The 19,187-nt window shown below is 30.5% G+C and overlaps 1 protein-coding gene across 6 annotated transcripts in view; it reads left to right on the top strand.

Moving 5' to 3' along the window:
- The window catches only part of LOC100923239 (fibrillin-2-like), a 117,817-nt gene that overhangs the window by 83,802 nt on the left and 14,828 nt on the right, over nt 1-19,187 (top strand). For 4 of the 6 annotated variants that reach the window (XM_031968608.1, XM_031968613.1, XM_031968605.1 and 1 more), the window contains 5 exons: nt 2,460-2,666; nt 5,711-5,836; nt 6,533-6,655; nt 9,202-9,321; nt 14,023-14,254. In XM_031968608.1, the coding sequence (XP_031824468.1) occupies nt 2,460-2,666; nt 5,711-5,836; nt 6,533-6,655; nt 9,202-9,321; nt 14,023-14,254 (808 nt within the window). Of the gene's footprint in view, nt 1-2,459; nt 2,667-5,710; nt 5,837-6,532; nt 6,656-9,201; nt 9,322-13,714; nt 13,793-14,022; nt 14,255-19,187 lie in introns of those variants that run through there. The other 2 variants (XR_004234189.1, XR_004234188.1) reach the window with 2 other exon arrangements.

The raw sequence follows: 19,187 nt of genomic DNA, 5'->3' as shown, positions 1-19,187 counted from the left end.
AGAATATAATAGGTTCCTTATAATTGGTAGATTTCTAGTGGACACAAGATGATTATTTGTAAAGAACATTGCAGAACATCCTTTTTCCAGAAAAAGTTTAAGACTAGAGAGATCTCTTCTTTGACATTCTGAGATCTTCTAAACTGAATGTCATTTTCTTTAGATTCAACTCATCTGTAAAATGAGAGAATTGTATGGCATTGCTTCCAGCTCATCTGTGATCCTATAATCTTATAATTCTCATTGATCTTCTCTTTTCCTCTCATCTTAAGAGTTCTTTGCCAGAGTTAAACTTCTCCACTTGTGAGCTCTACTCTTTCTCTCTTTCCAGTTTCTTTCTGCATACAAACATATTATTTTCTTGGTTGACTTTGCTGGTCTCTCAAACCATCAACCTACATATATATATAGGAAAGATCTTCTAGATCAAGTCAAGTGTGAATAAGAATGTCTTCCAAAAAATAACCAACTAGTCATCCATTGCTAAGGAGGAAAACCATTTCTTCAAACAGCCCATTATACTAAATAGATCTAGTAATTAAGAAGATTTTTCTCTGCCTCTGCAACTAATATACATTATCATCTACATTTTCCATGAACACTTTATATCCCCCTATCACATTCTTCTCTTTATCATAAAAATGTATATCTATCTATCTATCTTATCTTATTATACCCCAATTTAAGAATAGGTTCTATTCTAAAAAAGATCATGTGAAACTAAGTAATTTGGGACTAAGAATGCATTTTCCTTAAAAAAAAAATAGTGCAATAAAAGATGATGATACTTCCAGGCCATTCAGAAAAGCCTGTTACATAGTTTAATGATCTTCCTGAAATATAGTATTATTTGATTGTTCTTATTAACACTCATCTTTTCTATTTTTAAAAGAGAAAATAAATTCATAATTTCAACTTTAAATTGAATGTGACACCTTCACTAAGTGCTTGTTTGTGTGAAGTAAAAAGATTCTGATGAAAAAATTATTACACCCTTTCCCTTTGCCCCCATGTTTAGAATGTAGATCTCACTAGCCTTTTCTAGCCATTCTCCTTCTCCTGTCATTTAAGGTGACTTTGTTTCTATTCATCACCCTCATGCTCAGAGTACAAAAATGGAGAAGGCTCAATCCTAATCCCTTCACCAGACAGAACTGAGCTCACTATTTCTAGGAGCAAAATAGATTTCTCCTTCTGCTTCTTTTTTTGAAGTTAAACATAAATCAATAAATAAGATTCTTTTCATTTTATTCCAGAGACTCCAGAGAAAAAATTCCTAGCAACTTCAGTGAATCAATTTTTTGTTTTAATGCCCTTGTTCCTGTCTGTCACTTCCTGTTCCCAATATTGAAATACATAAAAATATTGGTGTTGTCTTATCAAAGTTGTATCAGTTTTCCATGCAACAGAATATATAAACAGATTTTAAATAAAGCACAGATTTTGGGCTTAATATATAATTTCCTTGATCAGGGAAAGAGGAGGTAGAAGGGAAGAGGGCCAGCAAAAATTTGTTTTTCTAAATGAAAAGGTAAGTAGCAACCATTCTGCCAGGATAGCTCTCCTTTTAGGTTTCAAATTGCTCTTCTAGTTCCAGAAAATTGAGACAACATCATTGTGACCTCTCTATTCCCAGGAGCCCTTCACACTCATTATAAGCTAACTCAAAACCCCTGCACAGGAGATAACTATCCCACACACATGTAATCTTCCCTCTGGTAAGACTTTTCTTTCAGGGCAAGGGAAATAACACCGACTCTTTTAAACTCCATTAGTTAGTGGATCAAAAACAACCTGAATATCTCCACCCTTTCCAGTGGACTTTTATTTTAGCTAGTTTAAATTATTCTTTGCCTGGAGATGGTAAATTCTTAGGGAATATAGAAGAAGTAAAATAGTATCATCTTAGTGAAAATAATGAAAAAAAGGAAACCTTTTTTGCCTCTACTGAGAAGAATCAGTGTGATGAAGGGATATGAGTAAAGGATCAAGAAAATATGGTAGGTAACAACAGGACTGACAGGAAGTTCCTGGCAGTTCTTTTGGAGTGGTTAATAAAAAGTAATGAAATACCTTATCACATTTAGTCAAATCTAGTAAACTTTTTTGGTAAAAGGAGGTTTTTGTTTTTGTTTTATTTATTTTTAACATTTAATGGGCACCTGGTTATCTTTGTGCTTAAATGTGTTACAAACTTCCCATACTATGTCCATATCAACACCATCCTAAAACTGAAGCAAAAATTATAATCTCTGTTATCTCAAAAAAAAAAAAAATTCTGTGATCTATGAGTTTCTTAAGTGTCCTTGGAAAACTTTTTGAAGACGGGAATAATTAAAGCAAAAATGCTGACTGCAACACATTTTTGTATAATAATCATTGACAGATATATTAAACATTGTAATAAAAATCATGGACCTTTATGGTGATCGCATTTTTCCTCCACTTTATTCATGTAGAAAACAGAAGAGGATTCTGCTTTGCTGAAGTTCTACACTCCATGCGTCACATGGCTTCCAATTGCCAAAGCATTGTCACAAAATCAGAGTGTTGCTGTGATGAAGGATGGGACTGGAGTGGCCAATGTGAACTTTGCCCATTTCCTGTAACTACCCAGTACAAAAAAATTTGTCCTCATGGTTTAGGATATGCCACAGATGAAAGAGGTATGAATCTACGTCCTAGTTTGCATTAATGACAAGTGTGCTTTATTTTAAATATTTAAAATATTCAAAGGAAAATTTGTTTTATTATTTAATATTTCAATAAATTTTCTTGTATTTCTTTTATAAGATATGGCAAATTTAACCTAATTAAACTTAACTGCTAACAATATTCTACAAGTAAAAGATCAAATAGGTCTGTTTTTATTAGATTTTTTGTAATAAGCATCTTCTATTTACATAAAAGTAATGTAATGTTTCAATGTGACAAATATCTTTAAATGTTTTCTCTATTAGTAGTTTAGATATGCTCAAATATGTTATGTACAATTATTTCTTCCACATCATAGGGTCATAGAGCCATTATGATCTGGGTAAAATTTTTTGAACCTCTCTTCATACCGGAGAAGTTTGATTCCCGCTGCCCCCCCCCCCCTTTTTGAATGGAGTGTTCACAGTACTTATTGTAAAATTTACAACAAGTATTTGGTCATAGGCTATGTGAAGATCAATGCCAAGTCAAAATACAGTATGGAAAAGATATTTTAACAATACAAAACAAATAAGAAAATTTTTAAATGAAACAAATTTGAGAATAGTGAACATACTTCATTATGACACTATTATACAACATATTATACAACATTATGAATATATTTTATGCATTTCTGAGTTTCTAACCTTTTTTGTATCATTTTGTTGGCCTCATGTCATTACTATTTCTGCAAACTCCCATAGAAATCCTAACCTGTAATATTATTGAAACCACTATGGAGAAAGTCCTTAAGTAGAAGAAATAACTAATCATAAATCACATTTACATTATTAAATTTATTTAGAAAGCCTATGTATAGTGTGTATATATATATATATGTATGTAAATGTGAGTGTGTGAATATCTAATTTAAAGACAATTTTAAGTCAAATAATGGATTACAAGTACACTGCACTCTGAAGTTGAGGTTTCAGTGATAAGGAGAATTAAGCTGATACATTTAAATACTTTGTAGTTTATTGAAGATACATTTCTAGTTATGGGTTTTTTTCTCTTTGATTTGATTTCACTTTCTTCTCTCCTTTTACTTTTTTTTTTGGAAACATTAGTGCTATCTTGCTCTGGCTAGAAGTATAGGAGCTAACGTAGCAGTGAATTCCAATACACACAAAGCACAGATGCTTTGGCTTGCATTGTTTTTCCAAGTTGGTCCAATTAAACTGTCCTTAGGCAGCTTTACTTCTTAGAGCTAAGTTCACTCAGTTTTAGGCCTACTAAATAGCTAAGAGCTGTCTTCCCAGCAGCAGGAACTCTTAAGCCTATACCACTATATTCAGCCATTTAAATTTTATTTTAAATGTTACCTGCAATTACATGGATTAACATAACTATAAATGAAAAGCTGGGATCAAGTTCAATTCTTATCCATCCTGTGTCACCAAAAATAAAGAAATAAATAATCCTCAAATGCCTATGCAATAATCTGAACATTAGACATCAAGCTTGGAGTTCTAGGAAAGAAAACTGGGAAACTAGGAAAGAAAACTTCGTCCTAACATATTCCCGACCTCTATTTCATTCAGTGGCACCTCTCCAATACTGCTCATCTTCATATCATGTATTTCATATTACTCTTGTCTCAAGGTTTGTTTTTGTTATACTTTTGACTGGCACTAGAGTATGCTATTATTCCTAGCCTACTTTTTCTCTAGTTCAAGTTCTACCTTTTTAGGTGCAATTTAGAGACATCTTGGTATTTAGGGCTAAGGTGAAGGCATACTCCTTTCATAATTATTACTAGTCATTCAGTAGTTAATTTTTAAATTTGGTTGCATTTGCTTCGAATACTATGTGCATCTTCAGTTCCACTGAATATGTAATCAATTAATATGTTCTCTTTTTATTTATTATAAATGACAGTTGATGAGCTATGGAATTTTATAAATATAGAAATTCAAGTGAACTCAGAACATGAGGTCAAACTAAAAGCAGGTGATATTTTAAATTTCTGATACAAATTACATAAAACCAAAAATTTAATTTCTGATACAAATGGCTATATCCGAAATGCACTTTTGACAGTATATGATCAGTGGTAAAAATGATATTAATTTGTTAATCATTAAATGATGTTAATTTGTTTAATTTATCATGTCAATTAAGGAAAAAATAATAACGGTTTAGGAGAAATAAAAGATTAAAAATCTCAAGTGAAATAGTGAAAAATCAGAAGGAAATGCACTGTTTCAGATCTAAAACCATACTACCAAATAATTAAAAAAAAAACCATGAAAAATACTTCAGCATTTCAGTATTTTAAGATCTATTTTCATTTTTCACAATCAGTACATTTATGTAAATGAAAGGAATATTAATTTGAAAAAATGAATAGGTCAAATACTGCAGATATAATTATTTAGCCATTCTCTATTGAGTAGCCTCTTGGTTTCCATTTCTTTGCCACTAAAAAAAAAGGAGCTGCCATAAATATTTTTGTGTGCATTCCTTTTTTAATCTCTTTCAGGTATAGGTCTAGTGAGCTTGTATCATTAACTCAAAGGACATGCACAGTTTAGTGACTTTGGAGACTGGCTTCCAAATGTTTTCCAGAACACTTAGACTAATTCACATCTCCACCAGCAATACAAGGTTTTTCTGCAATCTTTCCAACATTTGTCATTTTACTTTTCATTATTTTGACAGATGAGAGGTGTAACCTAAAAGTTATTTTTATTTGCATTTTCTCTAATGACTAATTATTTGAAATATTTTTTCATGTTTTATTGATAATGTGGATTTTATTCTTTTGCAAACATCCTATTCGTCTCTTATCAATTTTCTACTTGGGAATGGATTTTGTTTTTAATAAATGTAAATTAAACCTTTTCCTGAGAATGTTGCTTATCTCTCTAACACTCAACCAATTTAGAAATAACAAATGCTAAAGATGGATTCAATAAAAATCTTTTTATGCAATTTCAGAGTTCTATCTTCACAGGTCAGAAAATGTATTTATTTCATTTACTTCAACTTAATTTTTCCTTCTCTACAGATGGAGATGAATATAAAGTCATGCGAAACTTGAATAATAATGGTCAGTGCATTAATACTGTGGGTTCATTCAGATGCTTCTGCAATGTAGTCTATACAGCTGACACAAGTGGAACAACCTGTGTAGGTAAGCTCTATCAACTGTTCCCCCGATTGCTGATTGACACATATTTCCTGCAAATCATTTGACCTTACTGAACATTGAAATATAAGTTCTATCATAGAACAGAATGGGACCATCCCTTTTTACAATCCTCAGACTGTATACCCAAATATTATTACAAGATGTATTCAACTATATAATACCCCAGTGCCTACAAATGATTGCATTCTTACACGTATAATTTAGGAATAAATATTAAAACAGAACAAATAGAAAACAATGTTATAATACTATAATTTCTACTGAACTGTTTATATTACAAACATTTTTATAGTACAGTAATATTCTATTTCATTTGCTGAATCTATTCCCTTATTGATGAGTATCTACTCTGATTCTAATACTTAGCAACATTTTTTTGCATGTGATAGCTATTAGATTTTCTTATCCACTGATTTTACCTATTTTATTATTTATTCTATTAGATTCTTATCTAATTTCCTTTATGAGCCCAATAATCAAAGTTTCTTGCTCAAAGGGTTTAGACATTTTAGTTATTTGATTTATATAATTCCAAATTTCTTTATAATTAGAAGCTAACTCTAATGTCCTACAGTTCTTTAAGTCTATAAGTAAAACTTGAACAGATTTGGAGAGATGTAATTTGGTTTTTTTTAACTAGTAGTTAATATTTATGCTACTTATTCATTCATTCCTTAGATCTTGATGAATATTCCCCTTCTCTTAAACCTTGCAATTTTGTCTGTAAAAACACTGATGGTAGTTATCAGTATTCTTGTCCTCAAGGATATATCCTGCAAGAAGATGGAAAGACTTACAGAGGTAAAAAGAAAGTTTTGTTTTATTTTGAATTCTTTTTTCATTTATAAGAGAACTTCTGTATAGGACAGTCCTAAGGATTTTCTAACTTCAGAAAGCAAAACCTGATGAAATCAACCATGATAAGTGTATAGAAAAAATATCAAATATTCAGGTAAGCCCAAGATTCCTGAATAAAGCCTGAATCAGATTAAAATGTAATCGGAAAATATTTTAAAAATAAAATGCAATAAAATATAAATAATGTTATGTGGATGTGGCTTTCTAAGTCACTATGGGATCTTTAGGCATCCTTCTATATATTATTTAGTCACCCTCCTTTCTATTTTGTATTTTGCTATAATGCAGACTTCCAAATAACTATTTTGACACTTTTGAAGTTATTTAAATACTGATGAAAGTTTAATCAATAATCATTTTTACTAGGAACACAAAGAAAATTCTTGTTCTCAAGGAACTTACATTCTAATAAGATTGAAAATATATAAATATATAGGTAGATAGAAGATATATCCAAAGTATATGGAAGGCACTTTAAGAGAGGAAACAGCTTAGGGGAGGGAGGTAGAAAAGACTGCCTGAAGCAAGTGAAATTAGGGCTGAGACTTGAAAGTTCATGTCAAAAGGTGAAGGTGAAGAGGATAGAGCATATAGATAAGATGATGAAAGATGGATATGTTTAAGGAATTTCAAATGTTGCTTATTGTGATAGAGAGTGGAGTGTTTTTATTTACTGTAAAAAAGAACTCCTGGATATATGAGCAGTTCCAAAGGAAGCTTATTATGAATCATAGACCATGATCTTATTCCAAGAAAACACATGAAGCAAGATATTGTTCTCTTGACTCAGTTGGCTTGAACTATGAAACTAAATCTTTAATTCAGTTAAGTTCAACAAATATGCTAAAACACTGACCTAAGAAATAAGATTACTGTAATATAAATTGCTATTTGTATTTTTATATAATAGGAGAAAAAAAGCTACTTATTGAATGCAAATGGAAGTTTGTAAAAGTTTTAGCAAAATGTGGAAAGACCACTATGATACAGATGTGCATCTGCTTTTAGCTTAATGAGAAAAGTAATATAACTAGAATTTTTACATTCAGATCTTGATAAATGTCAAACCAAACAACACAATTGTCAATTTCTCTGTGTCAGTAATTTGGAGGGTTTCAATATACATGCCCATTTGGATTCACACAACTTAATTAATACTGACTGTATTGGTAAAAAATTGACAAAGATGAGAGACTTCATTTTTTGGTTACTTTTAAAAAACCACTTATGACCATCTATAAAATAAAATAAATAAAATGAAATAAAATATTTTGATATATTTATGTTAATATCAGTTAACATAAATATGTCAAAATATTTTTTTTATTTTAGATTTTTTTTAAATGATGGGTATTTGCCAAAGGAAAAAAGGTAGGGTAAACAGAGCTACCAAAACCTGTTGATAATAATCATTTTGCTAGAAGTTTTTTTTTTTTATTTTTTATTTTGCTTCTAATTGTATTCTCCTGTGATTTGATAAATGAAGTATTAAAAAAGACGTGGCATAACCAAGAACACATTAAAGAGTTGAGTTCTCCAATGTTAAAAGATTATATGTTAAATTTTAGTTAACTATAACATTTTGTACAGTGATCCAATATAGTTTTAAACTCACTTAGAATTCAGTATCTTACCACTTTATTTTCTTTATTAGATTTGAATTTAGTGTGGAAACAAGCCACAGATTAGTCTACAGACATACATCCCTTTTCTTAGAATGGGATTTTTCTTTTTAGTTTAAATGAATCCTAATTTAAAATGAATCCATGCAGCCTAGGTGGCATGGTGACTAGAGTTCCTGGCATGAAGTCAGGAAGACTGACCATCTGAGTTCAAATCTGGCTGATGTTTCACTTTTTCTTCTATTTTTTAATTTATTATTTCTTGCTGTCTTTTGGAATCATTAACTTCCACTTGTCATATTCTAAGTTTTAAGGAATTTTATTCAGTGAGTTTTAGTATCTTTTTTTACAATTGGTAAATTCTGTTTTTATTTATTTATTTTTATTCTTTAATAATTTTTTTCTCCTCTTTTTCCATATGTCCTAATCTGTAAAACTTCCTAATATTGTTCCAAAATAAAAAAGTGTTCTAATGAAACTGGTAACTAATTGTTGAAGAAATTTCTCCTACAACTTTGAGGTCCATAGGCATTTGTGTTTTCTTAAAAATAATTCAGGTGATAATTATTTTTAAAACTGATAAAATATGTAATGAAGATATATTGATCTTAATAATAAGTGTAACATAATTGCCAACATTTTATTGTCAACAGATGATTTGCTAAAACTAATATTCAATTATTTGTAAACTGAAAATGGAATGGTTTGTGTATATAGGTATCATTCTCAATGTTACCACAATGTAGTTTTTTTTTAATGTCTCAGTTTCTTCACAAAATAATTATATTTGTGTCATATATTTAGTTTGAAGTATAAGAATACTAAATGACAGGTCAGATTCTCATATTAGTTGGTTTATTCTTGCAGCTATAGATGAATGCGATGCAAATCATAAATGCCAACATATCTACCAAAACACCCTTGGAGCTTACAGGTGTGGTTGTCCACAAGATTATTGTCAACATTATCAGTGGAATCAGTGTGTTGGTAAGAACATAATTCCTTTAGAAAATTGAATTTCCTTGCTTCAGATACTTCTGAGTAAGAACAAACAAGATAAAAAGTTCTATGTAGAGGTTCTTAAGGTACCCTGCTTAGTCTATGAACCACTTTTTCAGAATACAAATTTTATGTTCATACTATTATTACAAGATTATTAAAAGCATTACAAAGAATATCATTTATGCTAAAAACACATTTTTAATAAGTTCATACCATCTTGGTTAAGAGTCAAAGTACTACATAGTTCTTAGTCATTAAAGACAACAAATAAGAGATCAAAGTTTAAAAATAATTAATCTTAGTTTTTCAAGTATGTTGATCTTAATTTATATCATATCTTATATTTATGTTTTATATATACACACATACATATATGAGCTTATATATAAATTAAATTATCATTGAATTTATGCTACAAAGTTACTTCATTGAAAATTTGAAGGTAATTTAGACTAATACCAAGAATTGTCCAGGCCTTCCTTTTCATACACAATCAACTATACCTTTCTTTAAAATAATAAAATGTAAAATATTTAAGTAGAAATAAAGAAGATAATCAGTATACTTAATTCCAACAACTGTTAGCAACTCCAAAAAAAGTAGAAATCTTTCTAACATTGATAATTTATTTATTCAGTTTTGTATCCTAAGTTGATAATATTGATGTAAAGGCTGCTTTTTAGAAATATGATAAGATATATGAACATGCCTAGAGTATGTATAAATTTATAAATCATCTAGAAAATTCAGATTTTGTAATATGAAACATCAGACATTACATACTTAAACAAAAAAAGGGAAAATAGCTATGTAGAGATTAAGTGTCTATTTAGCAACCTTAGCTACCAACAAAGCTTGAATATAGTCTTAGCAACAAAGTTGAATATAGTCCACATTCCTAGTTGAAACTTAGCAAAATAAATGAATTTCTTTTCATTTGTTGGTGGACTCTTCAAAACTTTATCATGCCAATCAAACACTGTGTGCTAGGTAGTGCAATAGTTTCTTAGGATTTAAATAATTTCTTAGGACTAAAAGAAAACACATACATACATAACAGAACTATCTTTACTCTAGCAGTAGTTCATAAATCGAGAAGATTTGGTATCAAAAATCACTCTCTTGCCCTGAGAAAACCAGAATTACTCATCTATTATTATTTCAAGGCTAATAATTTGGGAAGAATCTGGGAAGAATTGGTATTCTGTAATACCAAGAATAGAAAATCCCCTGAGAGCCCTCATACATAATTACCTAAATAAAGACATGATAAAATTTTATAAAATATACACCAGACAGAGTCATGGGACCTAGGTGTTTCTGATTGGGGAAGTTAATTTATTTCTCTAAACCACTCTATCCTTGCCTCTAAAATAGGTATCTGACTAAAATGAAAGACCTAGTTTTTAAGGAATTAGTGATTTATATGTTTGGGAGCTTGGGGTCAAACTATGTTCAAAGAACACAGACTCCCTGAAATCTATCCATGAACACTTTAAGGTTTTGTGATCTCTAGATTATCCCTACTCTGGGTAATAATTCAAAAGACATTTGTTAAGCATGTAATACGTAGAAGATATGGTATTAGGTGTTGGGAGAAATACAACTCCATCAATAAGTAGTTCCATTTGGAGTTCCATAAGGAATGACAGTATACATATGCATATAAAAATATTTCTGCATACAGATGGATGTTTATGTATATATGTAGATTCATATACAATGGTATAATTATATATACATATATAATAGTATAATTCAAACATAATAATTTTAGGTTGACAATATTATTTTTATAAATAATTACTAAAATAATAAATCACACTGATTTAAAGTTAATCATACACAATTGTTTCAGATTAAAAGACAGGTGCTTGTTCTCTCTCTTTTTCTCTGTCTCTGTGTGTCTGTCTCTCTTTCTCTCTGTTATTGTCCCTGTTTCTGTCTATCTGTCTCTTTTTTAATGAGACCACAAAGAAAGGTATAAATGTGAGTAGTATTAATTGGTATTGATAGAGAAGACGACCAATTGAGCAAGACATAGAATGTGGAAGTTGTAGTAATGTATAATAAAGTTGGGTCAGGTGATAATGGATATTAAAAGGTAGAGTTATTTAATATTCATTTATTAATGCAGTAGGGAAGCCACAAGAGTTTGTTGAATGGACAATGTCATAATATCACTTTAGTCACTAGGTAAATGATAGATTACAGTAGAAAGGCTTTTGAGGCTGGGAGACCAATTGGGAGGTTTTTGCAACAATCTACAAGCAAATAGAAGGGCCTGATCTAGAGCTAATTCCCTCTGATTTAAATAAGGCTTATGAATATGTGGAGGTACAAACAATAAAATTTGCTAGGTGATGTATAGTAAAAGTTAAAAGACAAGGAAAATGGAAATAGGAAAGTTCATAATTTTTCAGAAAAATTATCTTTGCAACATATTGAATTTGAGATGGTTATGAAACATTATGTTCATTAGATGCTTGGAAATACATAACTAGAGCTCCTAGGAATACTAAGTCTAGATTCTGTTGTTACCTACAGAAAAATGATTAAATGAATTTGTGAGCCAATATAGCCACAAAAAAAGAAAAACTTAGAAAGAGAAAACAGTTGATGACAGAATGTCAGGGTTCTCCAACACTTAAGGGGCATGATATAGGTGATTTCTAGCAAAGGAAATAAAAATATGGAAATCAAAGTGATAGGAGAACCCCCCCAAACAAAAATCCCTGATTTTTAATCTTGGTTCTCATGTCAAATGCTGTATAAGAATTTTTAAAAAGAGATTGAAGAAAAAGATGACATAATATCTGTTCTTCAAATAGTTTGTGAACATTATTAGGGAAAACTAATCAAATAATAATAAAACTGAATTTCAGATCTAGAATTGTATTTTATCATGCCATAATATTGCAAAAAATTAACAATGTTTATAGGTGTTGACATTAAGAATTTTTAAAAGTGTTAAAGAATTAATAATTTCCCCTAATTTTCAGAATTTGTATACATTTTTACTCATAAAAGTTACTATAAATGGTCTCATTCACTTTCATGTTGATTTAAAAGGAAGAAGTACCTTATTTCATGTGAAATTTTTACTTTGTTAGCCATTTACACTTGATTCTGTGACTCTTTAAGAAATGTCAGTAGAGCTTTGGATTTGACTTGACAATAACCATATGCCGAACAAAAGCATGTGTCGGATAGGAGAGATGTGAGTCTATGCCCTCATGTGTCTTTTAAAAGTTCTATTTCTATTCTATATAATGATGTGGAAGAATATATAAATGAAGAGTTCATAACACAACATTTTAATAAAAATACTTAAATGTTTCCTTGTAAAATTTATCAAGTACTTTCCAAAAGTGGAATGTTTAAAGCTAATTAACACAATCAATTTCTTGACATGATAATTTAACCTCCTGCTTAAATATTTTTGACGAAATTTCTAGCTTTGCTTATCCCCATAGTTTATTTTTGTTGCACTGTATCTGATGAAGATTCCAAATTAGAAAAGATGCTGAATTCAGATATAAGATCTTATAGCATGGTAAAGTTACACTAGTAGAAAATGTATTTTGAGTAAACCCAGTACTATATCCATTAAATATAATATCAAATGTATTTCTGTTCAGCATAGTTTCTTAAAATTTAAAAAATAAATCTTAAATGCAGTGAAATACTATTTTATAGGCTGTAGGTATTTGTTTTTTATCTTCTGAATTTCTTTTCCTATATAGAATTGTTTAGCAAATGGTATTTACTCTTATTAACTATATCCTTTATTTATAGGAACTTTGTTGCCTCTTTCCTTCCATATCCTAAGACACTTATTCAAATGAAGATTTAGTTACAATGGAAATATTCCAAAAATTTTTTTGTGCTTCTATAAATAACAATGCTCCCAATGACTAGCTGCAAATAGGCCACTTGTAGCAGAAGAAAAATAATCTGTACAAATAATATATAATAAACATTTTATCATCCATCATAAATACTTAAAAATTACAAAAAATTCATGAAGCTAAATGTAAATTTTTCCCAGGAGAAAACTTTAATTATAATACTTTCCAGAAGCATGCAAAATATATTTGTATATTCTTTATAATTAAATAGAAAATCATAGTACCCAAAGCCAAAAGTAGTCGTGGTCTTAAAGACAGGTCAAAAATATAAAATAACTCCCTTTCCATTTAATTCATCATTATTATGATGTTAGTAGTAAATAATTGTACATTAATGTTTTCATGAGCCTAAGAAAGATACACTTTATGTTCTGCTGATCTTTAAGTAGGCAAAGCAATATTAAGAAAATGGTTATAAAAATTTCTCTTCAGTTTCTTTAAAACACTTACATTATTTCTCCCTACAGAGTGAAGGTTAAGAATACTTCTGTCAAAGAGAAAAGAATAACTGAAATAATTATATTTTAAGAGGAATTATTGAATAGGTAAATCTCGAATTCTTTCAGAGGGATGTTAGCATAATTTGTAAATGAGAAACTAAATATAAAGAGTATTCATGTCAATCACATTGACATAGTTTTTCAACTTCTAAAGTCCTCATGGACTTAGAAATACATGGAATAAAAATCTCCCATTCTTTTAAAATTTAAAGTTTTGGGAGTTAATAGTTCTACCTTATATGTTCCTGAATAATAGTCCTCTGTTTTTCAAATAGATGAGAATGAGTGCACCAATCCAAATGCTTGTGGCTCTGCCTCCTCCTACAATACTTTTGGAAGTGACAAGTGTACTTGTCCATGCGGATTCTCTTTTGACCAATTTTCCAGTGAATATTGTGATGTGAATGAGTATTCATCAGCAAACAACTCATGCAATTATGGTTGTTCCAACATGGAAGGTGGTTATCTTTGTGGCTGCACACCTGGGCATTACAGAGTCAGACAAGGGTGAGACAATCCCATCAACAACATTAAGAATATTGTATTGTTTTATATGTATACCAAAAAGACTCATTACCTAATATGTGAAAAAGTTATTCTAATAGTGAAGGATGGACAAGGGAGGGTGTCAAGAATGGCAGAGTAAGATTGTTGCCAAGTAAGGACTCTGTGTCCTAAGATTTCTATAATAACCACGAAATCTGGAAGAAATCTCGAAATGCTAGACAACACCAATGTTTAGGTTGAAACTCCTTTAGATTTAAAGCATAAATGGGACAGCATATGGGTTGCAAGCTGGGCTTCTTGAAACTGTCATGATGATCATCTTGTCATGAAAGACTATGAGAAGCACTTTGAGAGAGTTATGAATATCTGTAGAAAGGCATTGTAAGATTACGTAGTATCTAGTATATGCAATAGAAAATTTGAAAGCCATATCATCCATTTTAAAGCAACAAAATAGATCCCTTTGAAAAGAAATCCAGAAAATAAAAATATATCTGAAAAATCTTAATTTTTTTCCATAAACAAAGAAAATCAAATATTAATTATATCAGAAGGCAGAGAAACACTGACGACAAAAAAAAAAATAATTCAACCTAAATAAACTTTACAGCAGAGGCCTAAATAAAAATAAGAAGAAATACCTGAAAAAGGATGTTGAAAATTCTGCTCTATGCGATAACAAGACAATATGCAGGCAAATTGGATCATGAAAAATAGAAATTCTATGTATTATTAATATCATAAACAACAAATAATTATATCAAGGGAGTTTAACTGAAGTCCTGGCCTCTAAGATATTGTAAAAATGGTGAGATATCAGATAAGATGAATGATTTTTGCCTGAAAAATTTGAGTGGTTTAAAAATGGCTAGCAAAGCTTTTACCAACTTCCTCTTAGACACATGCCTTTCTTAATGGGAAGTCTCATCTCTTTTTGTTTTTAACTAAAGATGAAAACACCAGTAATTCTAATAAACATAGGATGAAATATGTTTGTATATAAAGTATACACAGCTTTGTATATAAATATATAAATTCACAAAATTAATTATAAACAATTGGAAAGAAAATATCTTAACTGAGCATCAAAAAAGTTGTGTCAGAAAGTTCCAGGGTTACAAAGAATGGTATATTGGTTTGGTAATTGTTGAAAGAACTGCCCAAAAGTTAATATTGCCTTAATAGGTACCACAAAACTTTTAACTCAGTTTCATACTCATGTCTAAGGGTGCACTGCAAATATATAAAGTTAACCCAGATAACCCATGCAAATTTAAACTGATGTCCTCCTGAAAATTTTTCAATTTAAAATGTGCCACCAACACAAAAATATGAGCAATTGATGTAAAATATAACCTTTTTCAGGCAGGCAATTTAAACAATTATGATTTTGCCTAGGCTAAAATTAATTATCTCTCCCAAATAGAATTAAGTATAGCTTCTACATTAAACAGAGTCAGATCAAAACACCTTATTAATCACTTGATTTACATTGGTAGTATCAAGCTATACGACTGCACCAATAATATATTTTTTCATCTTCTGAATTACTTGATAAGTGTTGAATTCTTAATGAACTCTAAGAAAAAAGAGAGATTGAAAGCTACAAACTTAACTCGGGTTACATTGAACCAACAGAAAAAAAATGCTAATTTAAGAAATTTTGAACCTTTGAGACAAACCATATTTGAAACAGACATCAAACAGAAGGCAGTAGCTGCACATATTTATACTTACATCTTAAAATCAAAATTGAAGGAGAACATATAAAGCAATTAATACCTCAATATCAGTCTTTAACATATACTTTAAGCAGGATAAAATGAATCATAATAGATTTGGAAAGCATACTAACAAAAAACTCACAACATTAATGAAAAGTGATCTAATCACTCTAAGGCAACTAGAAAGAATAGCATTTTCTCCTCAGAAAGGAGGAAAAAAAAATTTTCTATTCTTAGAGACATACTTAATAGGTCAAAAATCTAGAAATACTTTTGGAAAAAACAAACACCACTTTATATCAAGAAATAGTAAAGACTGATAAAATGTATCAAATATGATTTACCTTCAGATGAAGTTCATAAGCTAAGAGCCAAGGGGAAATTGCCAAGATGTCAGAAAACAACTAAGTCATGGAGAGTTAAGTGGAAATGAAAACGTTTATGATGGTAGTTTAGAATCAGGTCTTTGCCACCAAAACAAAACAAAACAAAAAAAAGGTTGATTATTTTAAGCAGCTAGGATTTAGTGATCAATATAGATTTATACAAGTCATGGTACAAATCATAAAAAAATTATTGTAGGCCATAAAGACTTATCATCTTCCAAATATCTAGCAAGAAAAGGACCTGAGACCTACATGTTCTAACAAATGACAAGTTCATATACTACAAATACAGATTCAAAAATGTCCTGGCAAATTCAGCAAAATATGTTCACAGACTGAACTCAGAATCTCCCAGATATAATTTTGATGCGTACACATAGACTTGAAAATAATTTTTAATAGGTGAAGCCATGCCAAATATTAATAATTTCTAAGCTGCACATAAAGAAAAGATATCTGGGTTTCACTGAATAATGGCACCCACCCCCAGGTTTCAAGAGATGACCTATACACCTCAAAAGGTGTGTCTCCACTCATTTCTCTTCATCTCTGTCCTTCACTGAGAGCTTGCTCACTCCTGATGACACCTCACTACTCCATAATAATGGTTATTACTAGAATGTACTGTTATGATCCATTTCATAGTTGCATAGATGTTACAATGTATAGAGTGCAGGACCTGGAGAAGAAAAAGACTCATTTTCCTGAGTTTAAATCTGGCCCCAGATACTTAGTAGCTGTGTGACCTTAGACAAGTCATATAATCATGTTTGCCTCAATTTACTCATCTGTAAAATGAAGTGATGAACTACTATTATTTCTTTGCCAAAAATTTCATAGAGTCATGAAAAGTCAGAAATAACTGAACGAAAACCTATTTTATACTTATGATTCTGTTGTCATACTCTCATTCCCAAATTATTAGTAGTTGTGGGGGGAATGAGCAAATCCCCAACTCCCCTTTTTTACTTTCATACACTCTATCTTCATTAAGCAAAATAAAAGTCCTTTGAGGTGCACATTATCCAGATTTGTCACCCAATCCAAATCCTTGTAGTTGTAAATCTATGCATTATTGCCCTCTTAAGATACTTTCCTTCCTTCTTCAATGTAGTCAAATATTGATTCAGTCTTTCCTCCTCAACTTAAGATCTTATAGTAGAGGATTTCAACATATATCATTGTTTTTACAGCTATCCTTATTTCCCAAGTCCTCACTCAATGTAATTCCCTTGATCAACATTTTCACTTTATCTCAGCTATCCCAGAGATAATTAAAAACCTTGATCTTGACATCAGTCATGAGTGTTTCACTTGGTATTTGTGAACTCAGAAATTCTATTATGTGATTAAAACAATCTTCTATTAGTCTATCTTTTCTTCCTCTTAAATGATCTCTAAGCTTTTCATCTACATCATGACCTTCATTGTAGTGCCCTTCAGTTTGTTCCCAGAACATCACCTTGATGTGCACTTTTCATTGTTAGTGATCCAGTTCAACTTTATGCTCTCCTCTATACTCAAATCACTTGTTTTCTTGTACTGACATTGATCTTCTAATCATCTTTCTCCCCTTCTCATTGCACCATTCTTTGTGCTAAAGGGAAGATGGTATGATAATCCTCCCTTTAATACTAAACTTCTTGAGAAAGCCATTACAATTAGTATCTTTCAATTCTAAATCCCCTACAATTTTATTTCTGGCACTATCATTCAATTATGTTCACTCTAAAATAACCAGTGATTTCTTAATTGCCAAATCTAATGACTTTTTCTTAATTTTTATCCTCCTTGCACCATTTCATGTTATGATGATTTTTTTCTTCCTAAATAAAGATTGTCATGAGCAAATCTTTCCTAATACTTAGATTTATTTCTTTTTGGTATCTTTGTTCTTTATCCATGTAATAAATAGGTAATCTACTACATTCTAGGGACCCTTCTTTTAAATCTATTCTATCTATCTTGCTTGGTAAAGTCATCATTTCTCATAGGTTCAATTGTAGCTATGTATGTACATGCTCCCCAAATTTATATTTCCAGCTTTAATCTTTCTAAAGCTCTAATTCGATCACATCAACTGTCTCTTCTATTCTTTCTCAGTGTCATCCATCCTCTATTTAGTTGTCTACCTTTCTTTTAAAAATTATGTATTTTCACTTCTAAGTGAAAATATCTTCTCCCTTCTCTACTACCTTCCTCCCATTCAGTGATCAAAACGAAGCGTATGAAACATACAGACACACACACACACACACACACACACACACATGCTATACAAATTCCCTCATTAGCCATGTTAAAAAAGGGGGGGGGAAGTATGTATTAATTTTCTATTTATTTGCTTATTATGTAGTTTAGAGTTCAAAATTGATTTCCTTTATAATGATACAGCATAAATTGTTCTGGTTCTGTTCACTTTACCTTGCATCAGTATAAACAAGACTGTTTTTTTTTAACCACCTCATTCATCATTTCCTACAACAAAGTAGTATCCCTTCACATTCACATATCATAACATGCTCAGCTGTTCCCCAAATTGATGGGCACCCCATCATTTCCAATTCTTGGAAAGCCAGTGAATAGTCTGAACTAATTTCTTTTAAGTATTGACTGATTTGATCTCTCTGACTCTCAAAATTCTCAATTCACCACAATTCAAAGCATTAATTTTTTTGCAGGACTCAGTTTTCCTTATAGTCTAACTCTCACAGCTACTGGAAAAATCATAGCTTTGTCAGAAAGGTGAGATCTCTACATCTCAGTATGCTGGCCATTTGCCATAGATTTTCCATAGCTTTTATTCCAAGGAATAAATTATAT

The sequence above is a fragment of the Sarcophilus harrisii genome, chromosome 1 (genome assembly GCF_902635505.1).
Source record: "Sarcophilus harrisii chromosome 1, mSarHar1.11, whole genome shotgun sequence".
Lineage (NCBI taxonomy): Eukaryota > Metazoa > Chordata > Mammalia > Dasyuromorphia > Dasyuridae > Sarcophilus > Sarcophilus harrisii.
The sequence above is the reverse complement of the archived record's forward strand: the minus strand, read 5'-3'. Positions and strand labels throughout refer to the sequence as shown.